This window comes from Lepeophtheirus salmonis, chromosome 14 (genome assembly GCF_016086655.4).
Source record: "Lepeophtheirus salmonis chromosome 14, UVic_Lsal_1.4, whole genome shotgun sequence".
NCBI classification, from domain to species: Eukaryota; Metazoa; Arthropoda; class Copepoda; order Siphonostomatoida; family Caligidae; genus Lepeophtheirus; species Lepeophtheirus salmonis.
In genome coordinates this window covers 4302537-4313142 of record NC_052144.2, presented here as the reverse complement: position 1 = coordinate 4313142, position 10606 = coordinate 4302537, and the positions used below count along the sequence as shown (strand labels likewise).

Genomic DNA, 10606 nt, shown 5'->3' with positions numbered 1-10606 from the left:
TTGAATTTTTAATTATTTTGTTGCTGAAGCATGAGGTATACGAGTATGTAGATACTTTATTTCGTGTCTGTGATTATGTACTTGATTTTAGTATTATCCCTGAGTTTGTTCATAAATGGGCTTCAATCTAGAGTGATTCATCATCCATTTCATCATGCAAAAGGTAGTGCTTACTCCTTATATTCCACAGAGGGTTTAAGGGTTTTTCTTTCCTTATTTACGTCTTAATTTGTTTATTCTAAGGAAAATAAGTTAATTTGTTATGCGAAAGGATTGTGTGCTCAAGGGAGTTTCATTCCTTTAGATAAAAATATTATTATTATCATAATTTTCGTATTTATTAATCTCTTAAGACTACTATATTTACAGATATTTTTTGAGTTACAACCTCTCTACAATATTTAATCAGATATTACATGTAAAAGAGTAAAACCGCAGCATCACGTCGTTACTTTTATTGTATCATGTAACTTCTCATACAAAGAAAAAAAACGCAAAAATGGCCCAAAATCAGTTGCTATCAATTATGGGGCAATTTTCCCCAAATATGGAATGATTATTCTATAATTGTTAAGAAGTGTTAACAATATAAACGAAAAAAATCTAATTCCCCCAATCAATGTTGATAGCAGTGACTAGCACATATATCGATAGCTGACACACTGTTTGTGTTAGTGAAGTAAGGCCGAAGTGCTGCCACTCGTAGGAAATTCAATCTATCTTCGAGATTAAATATAACATTGAAGCAAAATAATTCCATACGCTTATCCGTAAATAGGGATTTTATATATTTTTTTTTTGTAACTAGGAATTTGAATAGCCACGAAACTTCGTAGGGTGAAAATACTTTTTGAGTATGTGTGATAGGGAGTAGTTTCAATTTTGTTGGTCGATGTGTCTGGTTTATCGGTTTTTTTCTCCATATAGATGGATCCTTCCGACGGAATATTCGAATTTATTGATATGCATCCATTCATTGTTTCAATCAATTAATATATTTTCATTAAAATATTCTTGCAGAACACCACTTACTTTTAACTTAATGTTCAAGTATCTTGTCCCTTTGAGAAGGATCTTTGGCACACTCCTTAGCTCTCATCTTCATTAATGGAAGGATAATGTATTGTGGAGATACAATTTAACATAAAGGTTCATCAAAGTGACTTCTAGTCTCGTAGATCATCTACTCAAGAATGTATCAGCCGATTTAGATCTTATATTGTTTTATACTCCTGTGAGAACTGACTACTGAGGAGTGATGAACTCGATATAGAGCAAGAAAAATCATATAAACACAATGTGAGACATAGAAGGAGTTCTCATACACCAGCTATTTCAATTAAACTACTTAATCTATTTCTTCTAAAGTCAACTATCATTTGTGTTTGACCCTAAGAAAACTCTTTGATCTATTTGAGTCCTTGAGTGTCCTTGATATACATAACAAACAAATTAATCAACCTAAACATATTTATAAGTGATATTAATTCCATTTATAAGTCTGAATTTGTGCTACACAGTCCTTACGGACAATTACACATGCAGTACACTTCAATTTTTCACTTGTAATCCCCTAATAGTTATTACTTCAATTTCTGAGTATCTTTTGTGTTGAAAAAAGTGGAAGACGATATTAGACTTTCAAGATCATTCCTAAACATATGGATGGAAAGTAGGACTCTTTCTTTTTTTATCCAAGAAGGTTATCATTGCATTTTCATGAGCAGTATATTAGAAATTTCTGACATAGTCTTAAGATGAATGAAGAACATTATTATTGTAAAATTGGATTTATTTTTTTGAAAATACGCTCCAAACAACAGTAAGGCTATGAATTATCTGAATTATTATTAAATTTCGTCAAAGATTGAACATAAAAATACAAATTTTTATATTGGGTAAAAATAATACAAAGATTATCATCAGATAGGACAACTAAAGTGATATTGGCATCAGTGTTGAAATAAATAAGTTATTTAATTGTATTTATACCCTTATTACTTCGTGTCTTTTTTTATATCAAGCTATTTGTCGATTTCATATTTGGTTTGAGGAGGCTAAAGGTCGTATAATTTAAAACTTGTATAAAATTCAAAAATGTATTTGAAGAGATTATTTTTGTATTAGAGAGCTTTGAGTTAATTTTAATACAACCCATTAAGTTATACCTACTTATAATATATTGCAAGCAATCAAATAATATATATTCAAATTATCATGTGTGGGGATTTTTCTTCCTTAATGTGTTTAGTACTAGTTTAATTATGAGGTTAAAGACAAATTATATTTACACATCCATAGGAAAAATACAGAAATGTATTAATTTGGTCGAATAGTTTAGTCTTAGAATGATTTTCTTTTGACTAGTTGAAGGAAAAACCTTTTGAAACCACGAGCTGGTCATATCAAAAGTTGTATTTCAGTCTATCATTGCAAATCTTCTTCTTCTATGATGGAGATATAAATATTTAAAAATTCTTCGGGTTGTTGCTGTTTTAATGTCTTGGATAAGCTTGGCGCATACTTTCACATTCTTATCGTACAGAACGAAGAACATATACCTCTTAACATTAACATTGATCTCAGTTTGAATAAGTACTAGAGAAAATTATAACACGTATTAAAGTTTAAGAAAATCTTCAGTTATATTTATGAATAAACGTTACATGGAAGAGTTTTTTTGAAAATCTATGCAGAAATCTTAGTCCTTATGAATAAAGCTTTATATGCTTGAATAATGTCTACATTTTCACTTGATACCCTAGCAGGGTTCATTTTGACGTTTTGTTTCTGAGAGGAGATAGATTTCGGAAGATTTATAAATCTGTATACATCAAAAGGCAGAAAATAACCTTCTTGAAGCTTGTTCTCCTGTATGTGTCTAGTATTTTCGCTATTAATTTGTAAAGAATAAATCCCAAAACGTTCAATCTCCTCCCTAAATCCTCTCAATAGAAATTAAAATATTAACTGAAATTATAGGTGCAGGCGTTTTTTTAAATGTTACACCCAATTTGTTTATTTACGTCATTGATATACAAATACATTTATGACCTAATGTATTCTGATTATGAGGTTTTAGGATTACTGAAGCTTGAAGCAAAAAAATAAATGTGTGGATCCCTTTTTTTCTTTTTTTTTTTGACGTTTATTTATAAGAATTAATAAAAGTTTCATAATATTTAACAAATGACGTTTTTTTCCCTTAAGAAAATAATGCTTTATTTGATTTTTATAATGATCTTTTTCAGGAAAAGGTCAAGCCTTTTTAATAAATTGTCCTTATATTTCATATATTGACATTGTTTTTAGGAAATAATATTTTTCTATTTAAAAAAACCTATATTTATGTACTTTTATAAATTTCTTCTTATTATAAATATTTAATTTTTATATACAAAACATCCAATGCGGATGAACTATTCAAGAACAGTGCCTCGGATGCTTTTGTATTTTTTCATTTTTAAAGGAATTGACGTAGTTTTTTCATGATTTATTTCGGGAATTTCTATATTTTATTTATCCTCAATTATCTTTTAAACTTCAAAGGCTGCGCAAGTGATGAATATAGCACAAACATTACATATCTTCGTTTTATACGTTAAAAAAAACAATTTTTGGACTATGTATCCTCAATATTTTCAAAGTAATCGTTTAAAGAACCAGTCTAGTGGACACTAAATCAACTATTACATTTAAAAAGATAACCTAATTTTCCTCTATTGATACAAATAAAATTAAATCTAGCAAAGGATTTTCAGTACCTGGATATTTGATTATTATTTTCAATGATCACCGTTCTTCCTTGGCATCAAGCAGTATTTAATACAGCAACGACTACTAGAGTTCATGACTGGAAACAGAATTGAGTCAGCTGTTTACTTTAGCCCTTTTACTTCATTGCTTATAAGAGGGAAATAATAACAAAGAAATCAATTATGAAAAAATAATAAATGAATTGAGTTTGCGGACTGTAGTAACAGTTGTTTCCAATTCTTCTCTTTTTTAAACCTGAAATAAAAATTAATATATGTAGTTTCTTTATGATTCATGTAGGAAATTTGTCGATTTTATTTTCTAAATTTATAAATCATTCTTGACACCAAATCCTAATAATGCAATCTGTGACGTAAGTAAAAACACTGTTCAAAGATTGAGTAACTCCCATGATAATATCTAATGAATATGAAAATGTAGGCTTTACATAATGTGTCCATACACTCCATATTTAGATATTTACTATCAGTACTTCCATCACGGAAATATTGATCGTGACTAGAAAAAACAACAAACCGAAAACAGAGCTATTTTCTAATACATACTGTATATTTAATATTTAAATGACCCGCCCTTTTCCCAATTTTGACCAAAAAATGTTTATACTCAAAATATAATTATACCCACTTGTGTATATAATATTTGTGAGAGGTTACATTATAGATAGATTATAAATCTTTAACATGTATGTTTTTTTTGTATCATAAAACATGCAAATAAAACAAATGATCCACAAGTCAAGGGCTTCCACAGGGCGTGGGCTGGAGGGGCAATAGCTCACCCACATTAAGGAATGTATGGTTTTTATTATTTAAAAAAAAATGGTGATAATTATTTTTCAAAAAAAAATAAATAAATAGTATTTGAATTTTTATTGCAAAAAATTTATTTTTCTGTCACTAGCTATGGATTTTTGAAATCTTTCTGTAAAAAAAAAAAATTTCTAATTTAATATTAAAATTTTTTTTTTAACTGCTGTAGATTTTTGAATTTCTTTTCGAAGAAGTTTATTTTTTTGAGAATTACTTTGGACTTTTTGCCAATAGTTGAACATTTTTTAATTTTTTTTCCAAAATTTTTGGATTTTTTCAAAAAAATTCAAAGTAATTCTCAAAAAAATATACTTCTTCGAAAAAAAAATCAAAAATCTACAACAGTAAAAAAAAATTTCGAATATTAAATTTGTAAATAAAATTTATTTTTGATTTTTGAATACTTTTTAGTTATTAAGGATTTGTTCTTAATTGAAAAAGTGATTAATATTTATCATTGTAAATTTAATTATTTATTTTTATATTTTAAAAAGAAAAATAATAAATTATAGGCTATTCTTACCAGTAATATATTATCAATTCTCATTTTCTTAATTTTATCATTATCACTAATTGTATACGGCTTTTATTTTTGGGACCTGTTTTTTTATGTTTTATTTCGTAATCTGATGCGACACACAACAACAAATTTTAAGTAATGAACGAGCTAATTTTTGGTAAAGATGGGGGTTGTATAATTATCAAATACACAACCCGATCCGCGTACTAATAGTCAGCCCGTGCATCACTAGAATACATTTAAATATTTTAATAAAAATGTGAGATATCTGAAAAGTCACATCTGATACCGCTTCAGAAACATTTTTTGTGGAAATATCGAATACTTTACAAAATCATTTTACATACACATAAATAATGTGTGAATTTTTGGGTTGAGTCTTATCCTTATTTCATAATTCCAAGTATTAAACGCCCATTATCTAAATATATAATGCGAATGTCTTTGTGTGGGGGTTGTTTGTGTCCGGCCAACACAGTTAAGCCAATGAATGGTTTTTGCTGATTTTTTGAATGAAGATTTTTAAGGGTCAAGTGATGGTTCTGGTAACTTTTTTGGCCTTCAAGGCCACAGTGGCCTTAAATAGCATTATTCTAGATAGAAAATTTTTGACTAACAAACGACTACTTCTTTTATCTTCCATAAAAATGTAAAAATAAGGACCGTAAAATTCTAAAGCTTTTTGTAGCTGCATATTGGTATGCATCTTTGCCGACTTTTTTTTAAAAAGAAGATACAATAAAACAAAGGATTTTTGACAATAACATGAAAGTTAAGCGAACTACAATTCGACTTTAATATTATTTCTTCTCTAAACCTTATAATTTCCTTTAGAATAAAGTGTGCAAAGATACATACCAACAATCAGTAAAATAATTATAAAAAATTTACGATCTTTATTTGTTGTTTTTATAAGAAGCAGAAGTGTTAAGATTTAATTAATTGTATTGCATCTTTAGCAGAAAATTTTAGATTATTTTAATTTTCATTAATTATTTTTTGTTTAAATTAAGATATTTAAGAAAAAAAAAATTATTTCTTAGTGGGCAGCACTGGGCAAACTTACCCTAGTATATACAGGGTGAGGACTAAAAAATTAGAATCCTCCTCAAGGCTGTCTAGCTTCTGTTCTAAAAGTATGGCAATTTTGTACTTAGTGTCATTCGAAAGAGCTGACAAAAAGCTACAACTTGATGTTGTTGTTTTTTCCGAGCAACAAGCAAAACGGCAGAGGGTGTGTGATCTCATCCACGCACAAGTCGATCTTCGACAAGAAGATCTTCACGGATGACGCTGTTCTGAACAGGATAAATAATTGCTCAGGTCAAGGGAACCTTCAGAACCTAACATCCCGCTCAGGGCATGGTGTCGTGGCGTCTGACGGTAGCAAGATGCCTCCCCACTTCTCAAGGCGGTCTACTACAAGGTCTTCAAGTACCACGTCTTTCCATGGTGGAAGAGCACATTCCCGTGGGACAACTATGTGTTTACACAAGACAGCACCCCGGGACACACCTCCAAGAAGGTGCAGAATTTCTCCAGGTAGAACTTGGCTTAATTTTGGCCTTCGTCTTCTCCCGACATGAACCCCCTGGACTTTGCTGTTTGGTACATCTTGGAGGGATAGATGAACAAGACTTATTACCTGAATGTTGATGTTTTGAAGGCTGTGATCACGGAGGAGGGAAACAACTTGTCCTCAGACTTAATCAAGGCCGGGTTGCTTCTTTTCGTCCCCGTATTGAAGTTTATCATTCAGAATGGAGAGGGATATATTGAATAAAAAGTGTGGAAAATTGTTGAATTACCAACTTTTGCTTCAAAAGTTTGCCATAAAAATGGCACAAAATAAAAATATTTATATGTGAAAACGGCCTTTCAATTTTTTTTTTATCCCTTACTCTATTTATAATATATATAATATTAGTACTTATTATCAACCAAACAGACGTACATAATCCTTATTCAAGGGAACAATTAGAGGGGGGAATAGTGTAAAAATGAATATTAGCCAATAATGGAATTTATATTTGAGCGCAGAATCCAAGATTGATCTTAGTTTTTTCCTCAGTGGTCTGAATCTGAAATATCTGGGATTATAGTCATTTGGGTCATTAAAGAAAATCACTGAATTAAAAGTACAATTAATAAAACCTATGATAATATTGTCTATTTGCTAGTATATTACCATAAAGAAATGGGATCACTTAAAAAAATACAAAATCTAACAAAAATCCTTGTAGATGCATTTATTTTTAATTAAATCTTTTTAAAATTAAACATTGAATATTAATCGATAATAAAATCATAAAAGAGGAAACATATCAAGCTCAAAACAAGAAATAAAATCGCTAAAAACAATTTAATAATCATGAAAATACTTTTGACATTAATCGTATTTTAATTTGGTGATTTTTCTAATGATAAAACCTGAAACTGGACAACAATAGTCCCGAATTACTATTATCAATATTTGAGGCCTGTTTCTGAACAAAATACTTTGCAGAAAAATCGTCAAAAAGGCTCTAGTCTCTTTTTGCTCTTCCCAGAACAATCTTCATCTCTTGCATAAGGAAATTATCCTGAAGTTGCAGAAATCAGGAATGATAGGTTTTGCGCTCTGATTATGTATATTTTAATTTAAAATAAACTTTTAGAAATGAGTGTGTGGCTTCTTTTGATAATGTTATAGCATAAAATGGTTTCACCAAGTGAACGTCAAAGGTTCCTAATACAACAAAGATTGGCTTCGAGTATTCTACATCCTGAAATATGCTATCAAGGCAAGACTCTTAGCTTCTATCATTTCATCAACATGTCTCAGATTCCTTGGATGATGTAGTGTATTAAGATCAAAACTCTGTCTATTTTCTCCCAATTTGAGAAGCTTCAGATGTAAAGGGAACAAGTCAATTCAAATAAGCAAAGTCTCATTTATCTTATCATTTATTTCTGACGTTCACACGCGCTGCAATGGAAGTAGAATAATATATTCGGATGATTGACTATCATAAATGGGTGTAACTCAATGCTTCTTAGCTGATAAAGATAAGATATTTAAACATTGGCTTGATGGACGTTTTCATCATTGGATGAGGTTTTACTATTATATCATGTTCAATTTATTTCTGTTCATGTTATGTTATTAATTCATCCATATCTCCAAGCATATAATCAATTTCCTTAGTGCCTGCAAATCTAAATATAGAAAACTGAAAAAAGCTACATTGAAAATAGTCCTACATTTCAACAAATAGCAAAATGATTATCTAATTCACAATCTCAGGTAAACGTTTAGGCTAGATGGGAGATCTCTCTGATTATAGGTTCTTCAAATCAAATTTACTAACTCGTTAATATAACTAAATAAAATAATACTCCCTATTGAAGGAAGCTTTTCGTATGTGCTTACATCGAAGCACTTAGTCTTTTCTCTGTGAAGTAGCTTGGTAGGGGAAAATTTATCCTCAATAACCAAGTTTTATACATTTTTGAAAATGTTTTTTTAGAGTAGTACTGCATGGGATTGGTACAAGCTTGCTTTTTACACATTAAATTTTATCCTCCCAAGGTAATTATCTGGTTCACTTGTATTTATCATTATAGATGTATATGAGGATGGTCACGATGCCACTATTTTCGTACCGGTTTCGGTAACAAATAAGGTATTGATATTTTGATATTTTTCTGTTAAGATTAGAAAATTAAGTTAGAAAATATCAATGAGGAAAATTCACTTGCACTCATATGAGGCTTCCCCCGAATTTGGTTTAGAGTGAAGCCTAGCTCAGAAATCGGATGAATTATTTTATAAAACATTATTATTCTCGCTTCCTTATAGAAAAAGATTTTGTTTGGGATAGCTGAGAAATGCTTAAGGTTATTTAGGTTATTGGCAAGCCATTGATTTTTTATAAGATAGTGAGGCTGCAAGTACTGGTTTCAACACAGATTTAGTATACCGATATAATGATGAAGTACTATGGATTAAAATATCTCAGTATCGCTATAGAACCGCTCAACCGAACAGTACTGCTGTATGGAACTGTATGTATGAAGTAAAAAAATAAAACGGCTACAGGATTTACCACACAAACACAAAAATATACAACGTATTTTTGTATCCAAAGTCGATATTTCAACTTATTTTCTCCGAATCAGTGTTCTGATTGAATTATAATTAGCTTTCTTTAAAGTGTAAAAAAAAATAATACTCATTCCATAGCTTGGAAGAATGGACTAATTACCAATTAATGTTGATCCTTTTGTTTGTCAATTATTGGAGGATAAGTTGCCTGATAAATTAAATTAGGAATTTCAATATAAAATGGAAGTAATTATCACTGAAGGGAGAGCTCCTATAAAATAAAAAGTTTTAAACTTCGAATGACTTTGTCTCATTGTCAATAAGTCTTTTCAAATTTAATAAGTGAAACCTACTTTTTTCGGATATATATGGATTTTTTATTATGCTTAAGCATCCTGTAGTTGTACTGATCGCATTAAACCCTCTACAATACTAAACATACATATATTGGAACTGATACTTGCAGCTCTTCCACGTCATAAAAAATGGTTATCTGTTTACGCAAACCTCACAAATATCTGACCTCAGCTCCAACTAAAACCAAATTGTCCCGTTTAAAAAATGTAATAGTTTATTTTTTCCAAAAAAAAACCGTTCTCAAATTTATGAACCAACCCCCACTCCAAACAAACAAAAAAAAATTGCCCTTAAAGACTTTTTTTATTAAAATTTGTTCGAAAAATTGTCGAAAAGTACCACAATACCAAAGTCTTTATTGGTAACAGAACCGATACGATAATATTATTATCGTGACAATACTATTATAGAGTAATATTAAACGTTTCTAGCAGTCGAGAACTACTTTGGAAGAATATTGATAATGTAGTCAAGTTTCCTAACTTGGTTTATAACTTTGATTATATCCGTGAGAAAAGATTGACTGACTACCAAAGGTAAAACAATTTATCTAAGTATTCTATATGTTCTAGTATTTAATTTGATGGTTCATGCCCTAACGAGTGCACATTAATTTTCTTTTTCAAATCATACTAGAAACATTATTATGAAATGAAAGATAGGATTAAATATTATTTTAGTGATGCTTCTACTTTGTTCATAGAATAATAAGATATATTTTCTCTAAATATATTCGTATTGCATGCAATACTTTCCCCCCCCTTCCTTTACTTAATAAGTAGGAAAAATTTCATTCATACTTACAAATTTTAATTCACTCTACATTGAAACTAGTAACGCCACCTATTGTTGTCCGAAGCTTTCTCAAAGTGCAAAAATGATAAAAGCGAGTGACTTTTTAACTGCTTTTCAAAATATATTAAATACTTTGTTCTTGCAAAATGAACAGGTTCGTGAACTAAACAAACCAAAAAGAATGAAGAGTCGTCATTCATTTTCTGGGATCCCTCCTTCGTTCAGACCAGAGGCAATTAGCCCAAACACACTCTGCCC

The 10606-nt window shown here is 29.9% G+C and overlaps 1 protein-coding gene across 3 annotated transcripts in view; it reads left to right on the top strand.

Annotated features, from left to right (window-relative positions):
• Nucleotides 1–17: 17 nt before the first annotated feature.
• The window catches only part of LOC121129513 (uncharacterized), a 55144-nt gene continuing 44555 nt past the window's right edge, over nucleotides 18–10606 (top strand). For 2 of the 3 annotated variants that reach the window (XM_071893465.1, XM_040725235.2), the window contains exon 1: nucleotides 18–163. In XM_071893465.1, coding sequence (XP_071749566.1) covers nucleotides 76–163 — 88 coding nt within the window. In that variant the 5' untranslated portion in view covers nucleotides 18–75. The remainder of the gene's footprint in view (nucleotides 164–10606) is intronic. The other variant, XM_071893464.1, reaches the window with a different exon arrangement.